Source organism: Neoarius graeffei, chromosome 6, assembly GCF_027579695.1.
Source record: "Neoarius graeffei isolate fNeoGra1 chromosome 6, fNeoGra1.pri, whole genome shotgun sequence".
NCBI lineage: Eukaryota > Metazoa > Chordata > Actinopteri > Siluriformes > Ariidae > Neoarius > Neoarius graeffei.
The window spans coordinates 29615096-29639086 of record NC_083574.1 but is presented as its reverse complement, the minus strand read 5'-3'; the positions used below and the strand labels follow the sequence as shown (position 1 = coordinate 29639086).

Genomic DNA, 23991 nt, shown 5'->3' with positions numbered 1-23991 from the left:
CCTAAGCGTGACGCAACACGAGGGCCTGTTGCGAGCTTAGTCTGGCCAGGCAAGCTATCTACAGCTCTTCCAAGCTCCTGAAAAATCGGGAACCAATCAACTTTGAGCATCTCCAACGGCCCGGGGTAGAGGCGTGTTCAAAGCACTGACGTAGTAGAACTGCGACTGGAAGCCATAGATTGTTTACAGAATCTATGCCGGAAGCGCTTCATTCACATCACGAACATGGAGCAGCGGCAAGCCTTTAACACAGCGGTAGATGCTGTATTGAAAGCATTCAACGGGAAGTTCTCATTGAAAACGGAGCAAAGAGCAGCCCTGGAGGTATTTATTGAAAGGAAGGACGCTTTCGCCTTGCTCCCGACCGGCTTCAGTAAGAGTTTAATCTACCAGTTAGCCCCGTCGCGTCACATACGTCAGAGGAAAGAGTGATGTGATTGGTTTAAGCTTCGTCACAGCCTTTTCTGGCTTCGACCAGTAGCAAACTGAGGCATTTCAGGGAGGCGGGTCAAGCACACACTTTGGGAAACGGTTGGGCTTAATATCTTGGCCAGACCAATAGCTCGTAGAGCTTTGCAGTCGCCTTAGCCAGACTAGCGGTTTCCCTCAAAGACATGCAGGTTAGGTTAATTGGTGACTCTAAATTGACCGTAGGTGTGAATGTGAGTGTGAATGGTTGTCTATGTGTCAGCCCTGTGATGACCTGGCGACTTGTCCAGGGTGTACCCCGCCTTTCGCCCGTAGTCAGCTGGGATAGGCTCCAGCTTGCCTGCGACCCTGTAGAACAGGATAAAGCAGCTAGAGATAATGAGATGAGATAAAATAAGGCTCTAAATTAGCTGGCAAATGATTTTACCATGTTATTGAGAGGCACAACTACAATACAAGACATAGTGTAGCTAATATTAATTTAGTTAGATTTAGTGCAGTTATTGATCTGTCAGTGAATATAAGTTAGTGAGTTTATTATTTCAATAAACTAAACTAAATTAAGAAAAATTCATTTTTCTTTTCTTTTATGTAATTTGGTCATGTTAGTTTCTGTAATATAATTTGCCCATCACACATGAAGTGAAATAATTTAATAATACTCATGTAAACAAATTCCATGTTGTGCCAGAAGGCACAAGTTGTAGCCAGTTCAAGAGCTGCATTCTCTGCAAACGAGTGACATGCAGCATGTGCTGGAGATGCTTTTAAATGTAAAACAGAAATATATTCACCAGTATGACATAAAGCTGTAGTTACTGCCTCATATGTCAACCCTGACACTTTATCAGGAACACTATATTAATACTGGGTAGAGCCTCCCTTTGCGCTCAAAACAGCCTCAATTCTTCATAGATTCCACAAGATGGTGGAAACACTCCTTCGAGGCTGTGGTCCATTTTGACATGATTGCATCACACAATTCCTGCCGATTTTTCAGTTGCACTTCCATGCTGCAAATCTTCCATTTTGCCACATCCCAAAGATGTTCTGTTGGATTCAGATCCAGTGACCGGGAAAGCCACTGAAGAACAATGAACTCATTATCATGAGGTTGCAGCATTCAAGTGATGATTGATTGGTATTAACAGGCCCAAAATGTGCCAAGAAAGCATTCCCCACACCATTACACCACCTCCACCAGCCTGGACTGTTGACACAAGGCAGGTTGAGTTCATGGATTCATGTTTTTGGCACCAAATTCTGACTCTACTAACTATGTGCCTCAGATGAAATTCAAAATTCATCAGACCAGGCTACATTTTTCCAGTTTTCAGTTGTCCAGTTTTGGTGAGTCTGTGCCAGGCTTGTAGTACTCGAGTCCAGGACTCGGACTCGAGTCTGACTCGTGCCCTAATTTTAAGGACTCGTAACTTGACTTGGACTTGAGCACTGATGACTCGGACTTAGACTCGGACTTGTGCATTAACTGCATTCGGACTCGTAAATTGGAGACGTGGACTCGGATTTTTTATTTATTTTTTGTAACCCGCCATAATAATTTGGCATAAGATATTTATATCTACATTAATTTTTATACTAATTTTGTGCAAGAGAATGCACATTCACCTGTTCATACATCATGTTCAGGAATAAACTAATGTTAATGGCGCTAAAATGCCTGGAGAGAATGCCCCTAGGATTGGCCGCTTTGCTTATACAGACGTCTCGTGCAGTGGGAAAAAAATGCACTGCTATGTGTTCCATATATAGAAGAACTATCGAGGAGACGACGGGGACAACCTCGAACTTCAGTCGTCATTTGGCAGGACTCCACCCAGAGAAGGAAGTGATACGCTATGGTCATTGCTCTGTTCATATCGGGGCTTGCTTGCTGGCTGATGAACTAGCTCTCTCAATGTTATTTGCCCTGTTGATAACGGGATTTGCTGAGCGATGAACATGTTTTTTATCTGTAGCCCATTAACTAAAATGGGGCAGTCAAGCAGTAACGTTAGTCCAACACAGTAACAGAGATGGTTTCACATAAAGGCAGCAACAGCCACCATCAAATGGTTCTCCAACCATTTGTTCTCCGACTTGACTCGGATCAATAGTGGACTCGACTCGAAATGTTCTTTAATGATTTGAACTTAACTCGGATTTGAACACTGGGGATTCGAGATTGAATTCAGACTCAAGGTTTAGTGACTCGACTACAACACTGGCCTGTGCGCACTGCAGCCTCAGCTTTCTGTTCTTGGCTGACTGAAGTGGAACCCGACATAGTCTTCTACTGCTGTAGTCCACCTGCCTCAGGGTTCAATATGATGTGCATTCTGAGATGCTTTTCTGCTCACCACAATTGTACAGAGTGGTTATCTATGTTACTGTAGCCTTTTTTGTCAGCTCCAACCAGTCTGACCATTCTCCATTGACTCCTCTCATCAACAAGGCGTTTCCATCCGTATGACTCCAATGAGCCGATCCGTATGATTGGCTGATTAGATAATTGCTGGAATGAGTAGATGTACAGGAGTATGTGATCTACGCATCAAACCCTGGTACACTATCATACTATGAAGTGATGTATAAATTGATTCATAATTTAGGATAATGCATCTCACCCTAACAGTCTCTCCCTGTCTCTTTCACCTTGCAGAGAGGCAAACACCATCTTCCGTGGGAATTCTCTGGCCACACGCTGTATCGATGATATGATGAAGATGGTGGGACGAAATTATCTGAACATCACACTGAAGCCTGTGCTGGATGAGGTAATAGCCACTGGAGGATTTGTATCTTACAACCTTTGTATCTGACTTTCTGGATTACACTTTATCTCAATATCTATTCATTTTTTTCTTCTTTTTTAAGATTTGTGAATCCAATAAAACATGCGAAATCGATCCAATCAAACTGAAAGAGGGAGATAACGTTGAGGTCAACAAGGTCAGCAATTGCACACACTCACACTCTCACATACGTTAAACTGTATGGTTCATTAAACCGCGTGTGTGTGTATGTGTGTGTAGGAGAACCTGCAGATTTTTGTTCAGAAGGTGTTCTCATCCATTACGGAGTCAAGTGTGAGTTGTCCCCCTCTGATGTGTGATGTGTTCCGATCCCTACGTCAACTTGCCTCTGCTCGCTTTCCCAGTGAGTGACACACACACGCACACACTCACGCATGTACGCGCACAGAAAAATATATATATATATATATATATATATATATATATATATATATATATATATATATATATATTAAATAGGGCTGGGCAGTAGACTATATAATATCGATATTGTGATAAATTATGTCACAAGTCACTTTATTGACTTGATTTTATTAAAATGATCAGAATGCATTTATTTTTATCCTTTTCCATTTAAAGTAATTTATTTTTGTAGGCATAAACACTTTTCATGATTAATTTTAAATGGAACACTGCTGTTTTGCTGGCAGTTGGTTACCGAAGCTATATATTGTGATACATATTGTGTATCATATGAATGTCTTCGGGTATTGCAATATGATATTTTTTTCATATTGTTTGCCCTTTATATTAAATATAGCCATTTGAACACTAATCACTTATTTGTGTGCAGTATTGTCATAACTATTACCGTATATGTTTATTACCCAATGCAGAATATATAACTGACAATCACTGTCTCCTACTCTCTATTTCATTGCCCCCCATTCGTCCTGTATATGTAGGTGATCCTCATGTTCAGTATTCTGCTGTGAGCAGTTTTGTGTTCCTGAGGTTTTTTGCTGTAGCTGTTCTTTCTCCACACACCTTCCAGCTCCGGCCACACCATCCAGTAAGTTTGCGCATATGCACAGCGACACACACTAGGTGATGAATTTTTAGGTATATTCTCATCAGATTTGTTCACCAATTCATTCAGTTGCATGGTTTTCCCAGATGTGCAGCCTGATCAAGCCTCTGTCTAAGGCTTACAACTAAACGCCTGCGTAGTGTGACATGGCATCAGTTTTCCGAGGTCAAAAGTTTACATACACTTTGTTAGTATTTGGTGAGATTGCTTTTCAGTCACTTGAACTGAGCTGAATTCTTGAATCAAAGTTTAATTGCTTAAATTGAATCTAAAGCTTTCTGTCTGTTCCAGCTGAAGAACTGGTTTGTGGGCCTTCTTGTTCAGACATGCTTTTTTTGGGTTCAGTCCACAAATTTTCTATGGGATTCAGGTCAGGGCTTCGTGATGGCTACTCCAACACCTTCACTTTGTTGTCTTTAAACCAGGGGTTCTCAACCTTTTCTACTTTAAGGCCCAACTGTTCATACTTGTCATGAGTCAGGGCCCATTAAAAAAGATCCCTAATTATTTTGGCTCATCTATTCTATTAGAATCTAATAACCTATTGTAACGTGTATTAATGGGTTGCAACATCACTCCCTGTTACAGATGGGAGCCCAGAAATTAAATAATGCAATAAAAACAAACTATTTTTAATTGTAGGTATTGTATTTAAAACTATGGATGTGCCAGACACCAAACCATGCATGCAGGGCATTCGCAGTCAAAAGGGATTAATGATCCAAAAGTGGAGTCTGGTCCATTAACACAAGAACTTATTGCCATGTTTGTGTACAGCAAACAAGCAAGTTATTAAAACCATAGAAGTATACTCAAAAGAAATGGATATAGAAACTATTCAATGGAATAGAACCTTACACACTAACAAAGAAGGATTTTTCCTATGAGTTGGAAAATTATCCATCTGTTGAGTTCCCCAACATCTCAAACTACCTGGTGCTGCAGACATCATTCTGCACAGACAAACAGATGAAAATCTGGAAGAGCATGGAAGCGTGCAACTTTTTATATGTGGCTGGGGTAAAGATCTGGGGATCAGGATACTACAAGATAGATGGCAATAGACGGATCTAAGCGCAGGAAGAGTGTTTATTCTCAGGCGTGATATTTCCAAAAGCAAAACAGTATCAGGTGTTTCCCATAACGGCTGCGTCCCAAGCACACGCACAATGCGCTCCGTGAGCGAGCGTGGCCACTCAAGCCTTGCGCCAGACTCAAGTGCACAAAGATATGACAGTCAAGTGTTCGCCTGCTGTGTGGCCACAACTTTTAGCTCACGTATATAGTGCTACTAACATGCCTCATTTTCATCGATAACCCATCGCAAAGCATCTCGAGCTGTAGTGTGACCGTAACTTAATGAGGCGGATGTGACGTCAGATGCAACCCAGCAATTATACCCTACTATGAGTAAAAATTAGCTTCAATTTGAAAAAAAATTTGCGGCCCACTAGATGGTGCTTCATGGCCCACTAATGGGTCGCGGCCCAGTGGTTGAGAAACACTGCTTTAAACCATTTTGTTACAATGTTGGAGGAATGTTTAAGATCATTGCCCTGCTGGAAGACCCAGTGGCGAACCATGTTTTAACTTTTTGGCTGATGTCTTGAGGTGTTGCTTCAGTGTTTCTAAATAATCCTCCTTCATCATGGTGCCAACTATCTTCAAAAGTCCACTATTACCTTTTCCAACAAAATGCCCAAGCATGATGCTACCACCTCTATGCTTCACAGTTGGAATGGTGCTCTTCAAATTAAAAGCCTCACACTTTTTCCTCCATATAGTAGTGATGATTTTTTTTCTGTTCATTTTTTTGTTTAAATTGATATGAGAATGAAAGGCTAAAACATTGTCCTGGGGATCATCTGCAAACTTCAGTCTGGCTTTCCTTTTTTTTCTGTTCTTAAAATAGGGGCTTTTTCTTTGTGAACAGCCTTTCAAGCCATGGCATTGTAGGAGCCTTTTAATGATGGATATGCATGCTTTGATACCTGATGCCTGATCTGTTGTCATCTTTGTTTCAGACCAAAGTTCATTCATCCCTAGGAAGTAATCTGTGTGTCTTTCATGAACAATGAAGTGTCTGTGTGGTCCCAAGATTTTTATATTTGCACACAGTTGTTTGTACAGATGCTTGTGTCACTCAGTTTTTTGGTTTTTTTTTTTTTTTAATTGCTCCTAATGAATAACTATATTTGTGGAGATGCACATTTTTTTCTGAGGTTTCAGCTGATTTGCTTAAATCTTCCCAAAAGTATCAAAAGGCAAAAAATCACTGGCCCTTAAATAAAGCTACCCAGTCAACTCCTAATTATGGCATCGGCCAATCAGAAGCTGCAAGATGTCATTACATCAATTTCTGGAATATTCCAGACTGATTAAAGAGACAGTCAACCTGGTGTATGTGAATGTTTGACCCACTGTAGGTCTGATATAATGTATTAAAGCTGAAATAAATCCGTCTCTACTTGGTGGGTTTAAAATTACCTTTAATATGAACAAAGCAGAGGCCCTGTTTGACTTGACTAAAGAAACATATGGTTACATGAAAGTGTAGCATTGTGAAAAACTGAGATTGAATATCTTCAGTCTCAGTCTATGTAAACTTTTGGCCGCAACTCTGTAGAAATGTAAGTTGTTGGGGTTTTTTTTGGCTTCCATTTTCCAACTGACTAAATGGAATGGCAGTGAATGAGACCAATTAATTCGCCTAAGACTGTGTTTGACTCACAAACATCTAACAGATACTCTGATATTCTCTTCTTTGACCTACATTAAGGTTAATAAATATTGCAGATAGATCGTCACTATGTCTTAGTTAGATACGCTAAAATATCTCATCTCATCTCATTATCTCTAGCCGCTTTATCCTGTTCTACAGGGTCGCAGGCAAGCTGGAGCCTATCCCAGCTGACTACGAGCGAAAGGCGGGGTACACCCTGGACAAGTCGCCAGGTCATCACAGGGCTGACACATAGACACAGACAACCATTCACACTCACACCTACAGTCAATTTAGAGTCACCAGTTAACCTAACCTGCATGACTTTGGACTGTGGGGGAAACCAGAGCACCCGGAGGAAACCCACGCGGACACGGGGAGAACATACAAACTCTGCACAGAAAGGCCCTCGCCGGCCACGGGGCTCAAACCCGGACCTTCTTGCTGTGAGGCGACAGCGCTAACCACTACACCACCGTGCTGCCCACGCTAAAATATAAATTTCTATTATTTCTCTTAAAGTATTCAGCCCATACTTTACACTCTGTATGAGTATGAGGATCGTTTTCAGAGTTAGTAAATTACAAAAGAAAAAAACCCCAACAACTTAGCAGCAACTACAAACTTGTATGCATTTCACAATGTCGAGAACTGTGAGCATTTCATCACAACTCATAAACACTTGTGTCTTACAAAATCATTAAAAGGGACGTGTTATGAAAAACTAACTTTTTCAGTGCTCGTGCACATACATGTGGGTATCTGAAGTCTATCAACCCAAAAACTCTGAGCTAAGACAAACCAGTCAGTTTCTATTGTGCTGCCGATTTCAGAAAACATGCATCAACAAGCTGTTCAGATTTGTCTCCCCTTTCTATGTCGCAAGGGGATAATTATGCCACCCCTGAGTATCTCCACTCATGACTTGAGAACTGATTTCGCAAATGAGCATTCATGAGAAAAGTGCTATCCGATTGGCAAGAGGAGGTGAGGTGAGCAGTGGCTTATTATCATTTAAAGGAACAGCTACTCAAATCAGCCATTTTGAACAGAACTGTCAGGGATCCAGACTGAGACAATTTAGTTGCATTTTGCAACCATTTTTGGAGACAGTGCAACTAAATTTTATAACTAGGCACACTAGTGTGATTTGCAAATATGCTGCCACCTTTTTTTTTTTTTAATCATCATTGTATATCATGTAAAACACCAGGAGGGAACTGGTGTGTGAGTGAGTGTGAGCGAGATAGAGAATGTTTAGAGTGGCGCACTAACGGTATGTTTCCTCTGCAGTGAATTTCGCTTCACTGTCATTCAGGTTGTATGGGGATGAAGTTCATCTGGTCAGTGAATAACCGTAAGTGGCGTTGCTTGATGGCGTTGCAAGGCAACTCGGTGAAAACAAACCACTGTCAAAAGCAGAAACTACACAAAAAAAGTATCATGTTTTCCCTATATTTATATGGAATGACACGAGAGACAGGTAGCTTAAGCCTGGATGCTGTTCATTCTCCATGATTATAGCAACAAAAAGCAAATTACTGTGCAGGACTGCTCGAGTGGGGGGAAAAAAAAGACAAATATTGAATGATCTAAGGCAGCGACTATGAACAGTAGTGAAGACAGTGTGACCATAACAGCAAGACTTTGAGCTCATTACCACCATCACACTAGTCTTCTAATATGAAGCTAGTTAACTAGTGAGCTACTTAGCTAGTTACCAAATGTAAACATTCATTAGCTCGCTAAATAACACAAAAAGACAAATTCCATGCAGATTTCATTGGCTCCGACTAGTTTCCAGAAACCCTATCATTGTCAGAAATGGTGAGCTGAGGTGAAGTGAGGACCCAAGAGCAGACTCAAAACAGGCAGTGTAAAGAGAGAAACTTCTTTAATGAAGTAGATGGCAGAGGTACAGTAGGGCTCAGCCAAAAATCAGTGGTCAAAGAACGGGCCAGGAGGTCAAAAACACAGAGGAGCAGGTAGGCACGGTCAGGGACAAAAACAGGACAGAAAAATCTTAACAAAAACCAAAGAACACGGGGACAAGGGAAATCCAGGCAGAGGAAGCAAAAAACACAATCCAAAAGAACAGGCAGGCAAAAACGGGCAAAAAACAAGGAAAAATTCAGGCAGGGGAAATCAAGAAGACACAATACCAAAGGGTTGTAGCAAGGAAAGTCTACAAGAGACAGTCTGGCAACTGGAATAGCTCCAAACAGTTCTTAAAAAGCCCTGGCTGATGGGAGAGGAGTGGTAGCAGGTGTGGGAGTGCCACTTCAGGAAAATGACCTTCAGCAAGTCAGGACTGAATTCCTGTCCCGGATCTGGCCTGGAGCCGGCATGGAAGTCCCACAAGCTCAGGCATGGATGGACTGGACCAGACTGTGACAATCATTGCTAAAAGTCATTCATATTTTTTTTACAAAGTTCATTTTTTTTATTACCTGTGGACATTTATTAAAGTGATACTTTTTTTTAATTTAAAATAGGTCTACTGCAGAAAACAGTGTTAAATAAATGTTAATTTAAGTTGAGCATTTCTGTGTCTCATTTAATATAAAGTTATAATTAAATTGTTGTGTTTTATCATTTGCATAAAACAACATGATATCGTCATTACATATGCAACATGTTTAGTTATTATCTCCACCCATCGACTGTATAAATTATTTATCCAATCAGTGTCTCAGCCAGGTTGTTTTCACCGAGTTGTCAAACCACTGCTGGATATGACGTCACACCGACCAGACCAATAGGAGCGAATTTGCCGAGGCAAACGAAATTGAGATGGCAAATTCTCAACTTCATGCAAATGAGAACCACACAAGAACCAATCAGTTCAGTATGTGATGTTTGGTATGTGCCGTTCTCTAGAGAGGTGGGAGTAACAAAAGAAAGTCGAACCAAAGTGGCAGATGCTAAAGGCTACAAGTAGCATGAAAACATGCTGTGTTGTGTTGTATATGCACCTAAATTTTGTGCTAGTGCTCCTAAAATTTTCAGTAAGGAACACCAGTGCTATGAGTGGAAAAAGTTAGTCAGGAATCCTGCTGTTTAGATGGGGTGAAAAGGGAGCTGTACTGCTTTATCCCCGTGGAATTTTGATCGAAGTATATCACAGACCTCAGGGAACTATATCGAGTTGTGAAAAGGGGGCATGATATGTCGCCTTTAACATATTATCTTAGCAGTCTCAGTATCCCCTTGCAGTGTCCTCTGTTTTCATACAACACTGCCAGATGTTTTCACTTTGGATGAGTCATTGTTATCCCAGGTATACTTGCCAAAAAAGAATGTGCCTACATTATTTTGTCCTGGGTCCTAGTCCTGGGTATGACTTTAAACTGCAACCGGTGGTGAGTCTCAGGTCCAGGAGGACTTGAGTATTGGGGAAAGTGGAGTTACCCCTTAATCACCATTGCTCCCAGGTCCGCTCTGCCCCAGAGTGGTAGCACCTGCGTGGGTTCCAGTTATGGGTTAAATAGTACATCACCAATAAGGCGCTGGCAGCAGGGTGCTTTTCGGTGCAGTGTGGCAGATGAACCCAACAGGGTCAATGGCACACCACCAAATGGCATGCAAAAGAGCCACTCAGATGGCCAACGGATGGCATCCCCCGGCAAGTCAGTTGTCACTGCGGGGCAACTTCCATACCCGTCAGGTCTGTGGCACTTTTATGCACCACTTGGCATCAGGTCTGGAGGTCCAGAGAGACAACATAATGGGGGCACGACATTGTTTGTCTTACCTTGCTGTGCAAGGCGCTTCACTAGGAGAGGAGAATAGTATATGAGAGCTCACGAGGCCAGGCATTCCATGGCGGTTCGGCTGAGCTATTTGTACCGCCTCTGCAGATGGCTCTGTCACTCTGGTGCATGCCTCGTGGCCCATCTGCATTTCTGCGCATCCTAATGAAGCAGTCATCATCGGTAGTGATGGACAGCCAACGACAATATTATTTCATTAAACACTATTCTGACAAGGGCAGCATGGTGGTGTAATGGTTAGCGCTGTCGCCTCACAGCAAGAAGGTCCGGGTTCGAGCCCCGTGGCCGGTGAGGGCCTTTCTGTGCGGAGTTTGCATGTTCTCCCTGTGTCCGCATGGGTTTCCTCCGGGTGCTCCGGTTTTCCCCACAGTCCAAAGACATGCAGGTTAGGTTAACTGATGACTCTAAATTGACCGTGAGTGTGAATGGTTGTCTGTGTCTATGTGTCAGCCCTGTGATGACCTGGCAACTCGTCCAGGGTGTACCCCGCCTTTCGCCCGTAGTCAGCTGGGATAGGCTCCAGCTTGCCTGCGACCCTGTAGAACAGGATAAAGCGGCTAGAGATAATGAGATGACTATTCTGACAATTCATACCTCTTGCACGACAGTTGGCTCATACTTGAGAATAACCAGAGACATAATATTCGTCCTCACACTTATTCTGACAAAATTCCTTCACTCTGTCCATTTTCCAGTCTGGTTTCTCTCCTCATAAGTTCCTCATGGGTTAATGTACTGCTGTTCTCTCTTTTTAAGGATCCAGAAGTTTCCCGAACTCTCACCCTCATCTCTAAAACCATCCAGACTTTGGGTAGCTGGAGCAGTCTGTCGAAAAACAAACTGGTACACACATGCACAAACACCCCTCAGCCACACCCCTTCACCACTTCCACATCAGTCTATCTGCACCTTACAGCATGCATGTGTGTATTATGTGTGTAATATTTAGGTAAAGCAGTAGACATCTCAGTGTCAACATGCATTTTGTCAGAATGTCTCAACGTTTAACACAAAACAAACGAGGCTAAACTTGGGTAAATGCTAAGCAAGCTTCACCCCTACTTTTGGGATTATGGCAGCTCAAGGAGAACTGAAGATGGATAAAATATAACCTTTGTGTCTGTAGGAAGAATAAGAATAATGAATTAGATTAAGCTTATTTTGTAGCCAGAAAAAAATAACCTTGTACAGTGTCTTGCAAAAGTATTCATCCCCCTTGGTGTTTGTCCTGTTTTGTCGCATTACAAGTTGGAATTAAAATGGATTTTTGGAGGGTTAGCACAATTTGATTTACACAACATGCCTACAACTTTTAAGGTGAAAATTGTTATTTTATTGTGACACAAACAATAATTAAGATGATAAAACAAAAATCTGGAGTGTGCATAGGTATTCACCCCCTTTCATATGAAACTCCTAAATAAGAGCTGGTCCAACCAATTCACTTCATAAGTCACATAATTAGTTGATTAAGATCCACCTGTGTGTAATCAAAGTGTCACATGATCTGTCACATGATATCTGTATAAATCAACCTGTTCTGGAAGGACCCTGACTCTGCAGCACAACTAAGCAAGTAACATGAGAACCAAGGAGCCTCCAAACAGGTCAGAGACAAAGTTGTGAAGAAGTATACCTGTAGATCAGGGTTGGGTTATAAAAAATATCTCAAACTTTGAACATCCCACAGAGCACCATTAAATCCATGATAGCAAAATGGAAAGAATATGGCACCACTACAAACCTGGCAAGAGAAGGCCACCCACCAAAACTCTCAGACCGGGCAAGGAGGGCATTAATCAGAGATGCAACAAAGACACCAAAGAGAACACTGAAGGAGCTGCAAAGATCCACAGCGGAGATGGGAGTATCTGTCCATAGGACCACTTTAAGCTGTACACTCCACAGAGTGGGGCTTTATGGAAGAGTGGCCAGAAAAAAAAAGCCATTGCTTAAGAAACCACATTTGGAGTTTGCCCAACAGCATGTGGCAGACTCCCCAAACACATGGAAGAAGATTGTCTGGTCAAATGAGACTAAAATTGATCTTTTTGGCCATCATGGGAAATGCCACATGTGGTGCAAACCCAACACCCTGAGAATACCACTCCTACAGTGGAGCATGGTGGTGGCAGCAGCATGCTGTGGGGATATCCTTCATCTGCAGAGACAGGAAAGCTGGTCAGGACTGAAGGAAAGATGGATGGCACTAAACACAGGGCAATTCTGGAGGAAAACCTGTTTGAGTCAGCCCAAGGTTTGAGACTGGGACGAAGGTTCATGTTCCAGCAAGACAATGACCCAAAATATACTGCTAAAGCTGCACTGAAATGGTTTAAAGGGAGACATTTAAATGTCTTGGAATGGCCTAGTCAAATCCCAGACCTCAATCCAACTGAGAGTCTGTGGCATAACTTGAAGATTGTTGTACACCAACACAACCCATCCTTGAGGAATGGGCAAAAATCCCAGTGGTTAGATGTGCTAAGCGAATAGAGACATACCTCAAGAGACTTGCAGCTGTAATTGCAACAAAAGGTGGCTCTACAAAGTATTGACACTTTTTTTTTGGGGGGGGGGGGGGGGGGGTGAATACCTATGCACACTCCAGAAAACAGGACAAACACAAAGGGGGATGAATATTTTTGCAAGACACTGTAAGGGTGATTATTATTCATGCATGGGTTAGGCAGAGACATTATGTTATGATAAAATACATTCACAGAGTATATATGATTGTTTGTTTATTTGGATGGAGGTCATCTGTTTTTAAAAATGCGACCAGTGACCAGTGTTGTAATTGAGGCTATGACTGAAGACAGACGTCTCCTAAAATGTTCCGGTGTGGGAACATGACTATTGGAAAAAAATGCCTCTCGAAAACAATTAGAGATTTGAAAAATTACACTGGGAATTTCAATTTAGATCAACTCAGTTTCAGGATCAAACCTGCCTGAATTATTCTATTGATTGAACTGATACTGACTAGACTGAAGCAGGCTATTAAGTGAGCTGTCATACTTTGGACAGCTGGTTGACAGTCCAGCTGCTTCATATGATTTTGGCCAGGAACTTCCTTGAAGTGTGCACTTTGTCCATGATGCATTTTTTCATAGTTGTGGAGCTTTCATAAGAGTGGTGCAACTGAAAAGCACACCATTTTTTTCCCTGTTATCAGGAGCTTGCAAATTGAAATCCCCTTGATGTAATAGCCATCCAGTGTATGATCATGGGTGTCTGTGAGGTCATGTATATAGAAATGGCCCGTTAGCATCAACTCTGAGCATGTTCATCTGCCTTTTCATATTGCATAATCAGCAAGTTAAAAAGATGCAGTGGCAGAGCTGCAGATATCTCAGAAGAAACACGTTAGACCTCCTCCTACTCCCTGGTTAATATCGAGCATGCAGTAATGGACAATTAGCTTATGGGTGGGAATTGGCAATGACCAAATTGGTGTGCCCCTGCTCATGGGATGCTTGATATGACTCACTGGTCACTGATTAGGAGGGTGCTGAACTAATAGACTATGTAAGCTCCAGTAAGGGCCTCCTGTCAAGTCAAGTTTATTTGTATAGCGCTTTTAACAATAAACATTGTCGCAAAGCAGCTTTACAGAATTTGAACGACTTAAAATATGAGCTCATTTTATCCCTAATCTATCCCCAACGAGCATGCCTGTGGCGACGGTAACAAGGAAAAACTCCCTCAGACGACATGAGGAAGAAACCTTGAGAGGAACCAGACTCAAAAGGGAACCCATCCCCATCCGGGCAACAACAGACAACATGACTATAACATTAACAGTCCTAACAAAGTCAGCTTCGGTGATGCTATAAACCCCCCACCAACGGAAACCCAAGCGCAAAACCGTTCACGACAACCGCAGTCCCAAAGTCAGCAAGTCAACTGCAGTCCTAAAGTCAGCAAGTCAACTGCAGTCCTAAAGTCAGCAAGTCAACTGCAGTCCCCAGCCACAAAAGCACCACTGCAAGAGCCCAGAGCGTCCTCCAGGCGTGACCTCCAACTGTCCACATGGGGCCGCCCTCCACAGGAGCGATGTGATGAGACTCCAACCAGACACAGGGCACCAGGATGGATCAGGCAGGTCCGAGGAGCAGAAGAGGTCAGCATCTCGATCCCAGGACCGACATGTAACTCAGAGGGACAGATTTGGGGGGGAGGGGGGAGAGAAGAGAGAGAAAACACAGATTGTTAGGTATGCCCAATGTCACCTGAATAAGTAAGAACAGTATACATATTGGACTGAGTACAAGCAGGGACTCCGGCAACTAACTATGACAGCGTAACTAAAAGGGGAGAGCCAGAAGGTAACACAGGCATGAGGGAGCCCCTGGACATAAATCAGCCAGCCACTACACCGTCAACAAACTCGAGTGAGCAAGCGAGTGGGGACTGACAGCATCCATACATCCCAGTTTACCAAAACACTGTCTGAGGACCCTCCAGATCTACACCTTTACCTCATAAACACCATTAACAAAAGGCTTGAAGAAGCGCATGAAAAATGAAACATTCTGATTTCCATGTCCTTTATGCTGACTAATATGTGTGTGTGTGTGTGTGTGTGTGTGTGTGTGTGTGTGTGTGTCTGCAGTCGAGCTTCAAAGAGACTTATATGTGTGATTTCTTCAAATTGTTCCAGGAAGATAATTGTATAGAGAAAGTGAAGAAGGTAAGACTAATTCCCCTTTTACCCTCTCATGAGTATGTTTATGTACTGTATGTAGGTCTCATTTGTCTTTTCACTCTCCAGTTTTTAGATGACATCTCATCCAACGTGTGTAAAGGCACTAGCGGAGTGGAAGATTCAGTTGTGCTGAAAGAGGGGTGAAATACCAATATATGTACTCACACTCAGCAAACAGGCTTATCAGAATGATTATCATGTAAAAACTGTGTGTGTGTGTGTGTGTGTGTGTGTGTGTGTGTGTGTGTGTGTGTGTTTAGAGAGGTCCACAAGCGAACCCAAAGTAAAAAGCGTCTAGGGAAGAACTTTAAGAAGTGCTGGTTGAGAGTGACCAGTCGAGAGCTGTCATACCATAAACGAAAAGGTGACACATGCGCGTGCACACACACACACACACACACACACACACACACACACACACACACACACACTGTACACCATACATCATAGTGCTAGAGGTTGCATAGACTAGTCAACTAATACATTCCCTAGTTTCCAGTGTGGGAATGTCGACTAGAATCAATTGCACCAGCTCCAGTTGTTAAACCTGTTCAATACATTTGGGTCAGTTTGATGATATCAGTTACTTCCTTCCTCTCACTATTTAGACACATTTTTAAAAATATATCTTTTTATGATCATCTTTAAATGTACCAGCCTCATTGTTACAGTTACAAAGGAAAGCAGGTAAATTATTACAGTTGAACAAGACTAAGAAAATGGAGCAGCATAAGAGTAATGTCGAATTTTGGGACACTTTCATTCATCCCCCAAAATTAATGAGTTTATTTGAGGAGATAAACCTTCCAAGATATCCAGGGAAAACACATCACCAGTAATAAAATCGGTGGGGCATTTGGTCTCTCTCATTCACTCTCCTGGTGGAATGGTCTGCATGGGTATCGCCTAGAGATCTCTCCAGCCTGGCTTCAGATCAAGCACTGCACTCATCAATACAACTGTAAGCCCATCATTCATTAATAATCTAAAGGCAAGTGACACTGGCCCTAAAATCCGAAGCTCCTAAATTCTAGACGGAAAGGAGTAGTTAAAGTGAATTTAATGTCCCTAAACCACACTTTTTTTCCCTTGTACAAAGCAACAATCATTATGTTGATTGACCGTGTGTTTTCAAACAATAGCTGATCCAAAAGGCCATAAATTGATGGAAAATCAATAAGATCAGCCGATTTTCACGGAATCTGCCGAGACTGAACCGGAAGATCCCGAAGGGGTGCGTGATGTCACACATGTAACAATCCAGGTGTCAATTTCGTTCATGTGCACAGCACAGTTAGACCAGTCTCGATATAGAATCACGTTTTGGAGAGAATTCTGATAGTGATTGGGATTCTTATATGTCGGATGAAGGGGCAGATGATTATCAAGGACATTCCAGAGTAAATGGTTATCTTTTCGAGCCCCCAAGACGAGAAACAGATGCCACTTCACTCAGTTCACGACAGTCCCACTCACTGCCGATAGCGCACCACCAGCCAGAGAGAACTGGAAACACAGATTGGTTTGTGGATTTTTATTCTAAGCTGGCCGCTGCAAAATGTAGGGAAAATATTTACATGTACCTCAATAAATGCAGAAATATAATCTTTAATACGTACACTTATTCAGTGTAATTATTGAAAGAAAATATGAAGTGGGCGATAATAGGGGAATCAACGAACTGTCCAAATGTCAGATCAAATGTCATTTATTAAATCAATGGGCTTCTTTTTTGCTCCAATAATTCCCATGTGGTTGTTCTGGTGGAGATGAACACTTGATGAATCAGATTTATTAGTAGTAGGCGACAAGAAATCTGCCCGCTTTGCACAAACCTCACCCACTGTCGCTTTAGATTAGTGTCATTTCTCTGAAATTTGTGAACTGAATCTCCTGTTGTATATGGATTTGAACATCCAAACACAACGCAGCGATTTCCCATCGTTATTTTTGTAAGATTCCAACAACAATATCCAATTTCAGCGAGTAAACAAGCATGGAGTCAGATGAACCGAAATGACCCAGGCGTCATGCGAGATTAGCCCTGGGGCAAGTCTGCCTTTATCTGGGATCCGGAAGCCTCAATTATCGATAGTTTTGTGCTTGATTATAAAATAACAAATAATTAATATTATTTTTCCCCCTGCTTTATTAATTAATTTTGGTCATTATGAATGATATATATTCATTTTAAAGCATTACAATAAGGCATTACATACACTTCAGGCTGAGAGCTTTCTATATTGATTCCTTTAGGTTTTAAATAAAAACTGCAGTTTGTAGTTTACAGTATGTCCCGACAAGGGCAAAACTGTCAGATATTCCTTTCCTTGTGGGGACATTTAGTAAAGCACACACACTAATTATACATATATTACATACATTATACACACATGCACACACACACACACACACATACAGCGTGGAAAATAAGTATTGAACGTGTCAGCATTTTTCTCAGTAAATATAATTCTGATGGAGCTATTGACATGAAATCTTCACCAGATGTCAGTAACAACCCAAGTAATTCACACATACAAAGAAATCAAAACATATATGTCCATAAATTAAGTGTAATAAAGTGGAATGACACAGTGAATAAGTATTGAACACGCTTACTGAAATTTATTTAATACTTAGTAGAAAAGCATTTGTTGGTAATGGCAACTTCAAGATGCCTCCTGTATGGAGAAACTAGTCGCATGGATTGCTCAGGCATGATTTTGGCCCATTCTTCCACACAAACTGTCTTCAAATCTTGAAGGTTCTGGGGGCCTCTTCTGTGCACTCTGATCTTCAATTCTTTCCATAGATTTTCAATTGGATTCAAGTCGAGTGATTGACTGGGCCATTCTAGCAGCTTTATTTTCTTTCTCTGAAACCAATTGAGAGTTTCCTTGGCTGTGTGTTTGGGATCGTTGTCTTGCTGAAATGTCCACCCTCATTTCATCTTCAGCATCCTGGTAGATGGCAGCAGATTCTTATCAAGAATGTCTCGGTACGTTTCTCCATTCATCCTTCCTTCAATTATATGAAGTCTGCCAGTACCACATGCTGAAAAACAGCCCCACACCATGATGTTCCCACCTCCACACTTCACTGTTGGTATGGTGTTTTTGGGGTGATGTGCAGTGCTATTTCTCCTCCAAACATGGTGTTTGCACTGTGACATCCAAAGAGTTCAATTTTGGTCTTATCTGACCAGACTATATTCTCCCAATATTTCATAGACTTGTCCAAATGTTGTACATCAAACTTTAAACGAGCTTCATCATGCTTTATCTTCAGCAATGGAGTCTTGCGCGGTGAGCGTGCGTAGAGGCCATGGCGGTTGAGTGCATTACTTATTGTCTTCTTTGAAACAACTGTACCTGCTAATTCCAGGTCTTTCTGAAGCTCTCTGCGAGTGGTCCTTGGTTCTTGGACAACTCTTCTGATTATTCTTTTGACTCCTCGGTCAGGAATTTTGCGACGAGCACCTGGTCGTGGCCAGTTTATGGTGAAATGATGTTCTTTCCACTTCCGGATAACGGCCCCAACGGTGCTCACTGGAACATTCAGAAGTTTAGAAATATGTCTGTAACCAGTGCCATCAGTGTGTTGTGCACCAATAAGGTTGCGAAGGTCTTGAGAGAGCTCTTTGCTTTTACCCATCATGAGATGCTTCTTGTGTGACACCTTGGTAATGAGAAACCTTTTCATAGGCCATCAGTTAGGACTAAACCAGCTGATATTAATTTGCACTGATAGGGGGCAGGATTGCTTTCTAAATACTGACAGATTTCAGCTGGTTTCTTGGCTTTCTATGCCTTTTTGCACCTCCTTTTCTTCATGTGTTCAATACTTATTCACTGTGTCATTCCACTTTATTACACTTAATTTATGGACATATATGTTTTGATTTCTTTGTATGTGTGAATTACTTGGGTTGTTACCGACATCTGGTGAAAAATTCATATGAATAGCCCTATCAGAAATACATTTACTGAGAAAAATGTTGACGCATTCAATACTTATTTTCCCCGCTGTACATACAGTATATGAGTTTTTATTGTTGTTTGTCTGTCTGTCTGTCTGTCTATCTGGATTAATTATAGACAGGCAGACAGATAGATAGTGTTAGTGTTACATATCAGTATTATAGATGTTCTTATCTATCTAGTGTGTGTGTGTGTGCAGGGAAAGACCCACGGTGTGTCATTCCTGTAAAGAGCATCACAGGAGTAGAAAAACTGGATGAGAGCACCTTCAGCCGCAAAAACGTGAGCAGCAACCTACCTGTGTGTGTATTTGTGTGTGTGTGAGAATATGTGTGGGCGCGTGTGTGCGTGTGTGTGCACATGCAATATGGTAACAGAGAGCACCCTGAGCTACATATGGCACTTCATGTCCGTTAAGGAACTATTTATGGTTCATTTTTCAGATCTGTACTTGCTATACACTCACCACCCACTTTATTAGGAACACCTGTACACATTTATGTAGTTTCCTAATCAGACAGTCACCTGGCGGCAGTGCAATGCATACAGTCCTGCAGATGCAGATGATTAGATAAGTACAGGTACAGGTGTTCTTAATAAAATGAGTAGTGTGTGTATAAATTCAACTTTGAAATATGACGATTAGACCAGTGTTAATAATCTGCCTGTCTCACGCTTTGTGCCTGTCTCATTCTCAGATGTTCCAGGTGATCAGTGATAAGCCCCTATATGTTCAGGCAGGGAACTGTGTTGAGGCGAATGAGTGGATCGACGTGCTGACTCAGCTCATCCGCTGCAACACTGATCGACTCGGAGTGTTTCAGCCGGCTGTCAGCAGCAGAGAGTATGCGTGCACGTGCACACACACACACACACACACACACACACACACACACACACACACACACACACACACGTTGTTATTTGATTAATTTCTGCTGGAATATGTGTATGTAAAGGTATTTTTATAGCAGTGGAGCCCTCCATGTTACCTTTCCAAATATGGCCAGTAGTGCTGTCTTCACCTACTAAACAACACTTAACACTATCACAGCAAAACAGATAACAAGCATTGCTACTAAGTAACAAGTCAGTCACACCGGCTCAAAGAATGACACTTAAACCCACTACTCTGTTTTGGCAGTGGAATGTTGTCACTTTGTGGTTAGGTTAATATGTGGTTAGGTTAATATGGGACGGCCTTGGGCTGAGGTGCCCTTGAGCAAGGCACATAACTCCTCACTGCTCCCCGGGCGCTGTTAGCATGGCTGCCCACTGCTCTGGGTATGTGTGTGTGCTTATTGCTCACGTGTATGTGTGTGTTCAAGGCTTCAGATGGGTTAAATGCAGAGAGGAATTTCACAAGCGTGTGATGAATAAAGTTGTGCTTCTTCTTCTTCTACTATTGTTAGCACTCAAATGCTAAACAAATAGCGCTTTTTTTAGCTATTTGTTTCGCATTTGAGTGCTAACGGTTTTTTAAACAAAATTACTTAGCAAATACAGTGCCATTTAAATAAACCACAAGATGAATGTATCATAAATTGCAGCTTTTAGCTGTTAGCCATTATCTTTTGCCAACTTAGTCGTGATCATTTGCGACTTGCCAGCCGGAGACGTTGAGGGGGAAGCTGAGGTACCAGAAGTAAAAATTGTTTTAAAAAAATTATAATGGAAAGACATTCTGACACTTTTTCCAAGTAGAATGGTTGACTGCTACACTGTTCGAAATGAATAGCTTCAAACAAAGTCAAATGATGTATGTAATTGGACTGACTATAGGTGACCTGATCAAATGAATCATATTGGGTTAGATAGAGTAGACATTAAGCAGATCCCAGATCAGGAAAACCTTTGTTTACCTTTCAGATTCCACAAGATTAACGCAAAATTATGCAAATTTACATAAAGTTCTAATGCCTAAATTTGTTTGGATTTCACTGTCTACTTCCAAAAGGTGGAAGGAATGAGTTTGCGTGCCTAAAGAGCACATTTTAACTGCTGGACAGTGCTGTTATACCGGTTTCCACAGTGTGGAGTCACAAATGAACCACACAGTGAAGTCACAGGCTCCAGTGCACTTAGCTAGTATGTGTTAATGGTAATATACCACATGTAGTGTACTGTTTTGACAAGGGCTGTCACACAACAAACACATCCTGTAATTAATGCATTTCTAGTGGTAGACGATAGTCTATAACTACACTGGCAGACCACTGTTCTACAGTTGTTTTTATTGTCTACTGACATAATATACTAATAATGTCCTTTAGTGCAATAAATAACCTGTAGGAATTAAATATGTGGGGTTTTTTTTCCACTGTTGGAATACTCATCTACAACTATACAGGTTGACGCATCATGAGTTTGGTATTATAAAACGCTATCTGCCATTCAATCCTAGCTTAGGTAGTACCTTATAATACTGACCTTATAATACAAACACAGCTTACGTTTCTTGCATTTGTCAAACAGTGCTACAACATAACAGTTATCCATATACAGTACCAGCTAAATGTTTTGACACACCTTCTAATTCAGGGTTTTTTCTTTATTTTTACTAATTAAAATACACTTCCCACGTAGATTATTAATTAAATAACCTGAAAGATCCAAAATGTCTTTTAACTTGCCAAGGCCTCTTAACTTCTATTTTAAAATCTAAAATATGACACATTTTGTTTTTTTAACACTTTTTTCTTTTGTTTACAACATAATTCTAGATATGTTCCATATGGGCGGCACAGTGGTGTAGTGGTTAGTGCTGTCGCCTCACAGCAAGAAGGTCCGGGTTCGAGCCCCGTGGCCGGTGAGGGCCTTTCTGTGCGGAGTTTGCATGTTCTCCCCGTGTCCGTGTGGGTTTCCTCCAGGTGCTCCGGTTTCCCCCACAGTCCAAAGACATGCAGTTTAGGTTAACTGGTGACTCTAAATTGACCGTAGGTGTGAGTGTGAATGGTTGTCTGTGTCTATGTGTCAGCCCTGTGATGACCTGGCGACTTGTCCAGGGTGTACCCCGCCTTTCGCCCGTAGTCAGCTGGGATAGGCTCCAGCTTGCCTGCGACCCTGTAGAACAGGATAAAGTGGCTAGAGATAATGAGACGAGATGAGATGTTCCATATGTTATCTCATAGTTTTGATGTCTTCAGTCTTGTTCTACAATGTAGCAAATAGTCAAAATACAGAAAAACCTATGAGTGAGTAGGGGTGTCCAAACTTTTGAAGGTACTGTAATATGCAGTCATACCAAGGTAGTTTTGCTTGCAATCAATGTCCAGTAGTCATCCATCAGTGCCACTACAGACTAGAGCACTCCTTGACATACAGTAGTAGTTTCCACACCGATGTGTTTCGTTTTTAAATAATAAGTTAAAGACGTTGTACATCTCTATCCATCCATTATCCGTGACCGCTTATCCTGTGCAAGGTCGTGGGCAAGCTGGAGCCTATCCCAGCTGACTATGGGCGAGAGGCGGGGTACACCCTGGACAAATCGCCAGGTCATCGCAGGGCTGACACACAGAGACAAACAACCATTCACACTCATATTCACACCTATGGTCAATTTAGAGCCACTAATTAGCCTAACCTGCATGTCTTTGGACTGTGGGGGAAACCAGAGCACCTGGAGGAAACCCACACAGACACGGGGAGAACATGCAAACTCCGCACAGAAAGGCCCCCGTCCGCCACTGGACTCGAACCCAGAACCTTCTTGCTGTGAGGCAACTGTGCTAACCACTACACCAAAGTGTCGCCCTACATTGTACCTCTGTGATACTTAAATAACTACAACCCTCTTGTCTATGAACCATCTGGGAGTGTTGTAAAATGAAAAGAACCATGTAAACGTTCCCCTTTCTTCTTCATAAATGTTCTCAATTTTCATTTCCACTCTACAGTAACCATAACCTCAAAAAAAAAAAAACAAGGACAACTTGAGGAGAGAAACCGTAACCTATGCACATTGTCCTAGTGTCTGTGTGCATCTTAGTAACCTATGGCTTAGCAATGCCTGTGCATTATTGCAATTAAAAAATAATAATACATTATGATTTTAAAATGAATCACAGCCCTAACTTATCATTTAAGAGTGTGATATGGCAGTTTGGGACACGGCCTGTCCAGAGACTGCAGCACACCCCAAATACATAGCAAACACTTCTTTCAATGTCTTAACACTGTTTTTTTTTGTTTGCTTGTTTTTTGTTTGTGTGTGTGTTTTTGTGTAGCAGCACACTGGCGAATATCCAGCTGGAGATTGACTGCGACCGAGAGACCGAGAGAATTTTCTCGCTGTTCAGTGCTAGTTTACACCGTCTGCAGAAAATGGAGGGTCAGTGCGAACTTGATCTTTTCATGGGTCATTGTATCTCTCATTGTGAGAACTGTGAGATGAACCTGAATATGTAGTATTTCATTTATACTCTATTTGAACACTTGTTGATACTGTTCTGTGTGCTTGTGTCAGTCATTCTTGCGCTATCTAATAAAGATCCTTTTTCAATGCCATAAATATGAAATATAAATATT

The 23991-nt window shown here is 41.7% G+C and overlaps 1 protein-coding gene across 3 annotated transcripts in view; it reads left to right on the top strand.

Annotated features, from left to right (window-relative positions):
• Positions 1–23991, top strand: part of rasa2 (RAS p21 protein activator 2) — a 112210-nt gene that overhangs the window by 77852 nt on the left and 10367 nt on the right. For 2 of the 3 annotated variants that reach the window (XM_060923550.1, XM_060923549.1), the window contains exons 12-22: positions 3092–3206; positions 3307–3381; positions 3465–3588; positions 4151–4257; positions 11527–11613; positions 15389–15466; positions 15548–15621; positions 15742–15845; positions 19661–19743; positions 20160–20305; positions 23691–23794. In XM_060923550.1, coding sequence (XP_060779533.1) covers positions 3092–3206; positions 3307–3381; positions 3465–3588; positions 4151–4257; positions 11527–11613; positions 15389–15466; positions 15548–15621; positions 15742–15845; positions 19661–19743; positions 20160–20305; positions 23691–23794 — 1097 coding nt within the window. The remainder of the gene's footprint in view (positions 1–3091; positions 3207–3306; positions 3382–3464; positions 3589–4150; positions 4258–11526; positions 11614–15388; positions 15467–15547; positions 15622–15741; positions 15846–19660; positions 19744–20159; positions 20306–23690; positions 23795–23991) is intronic. The other variant, XM_060923551.1, reaches the window with a different exon arrangement.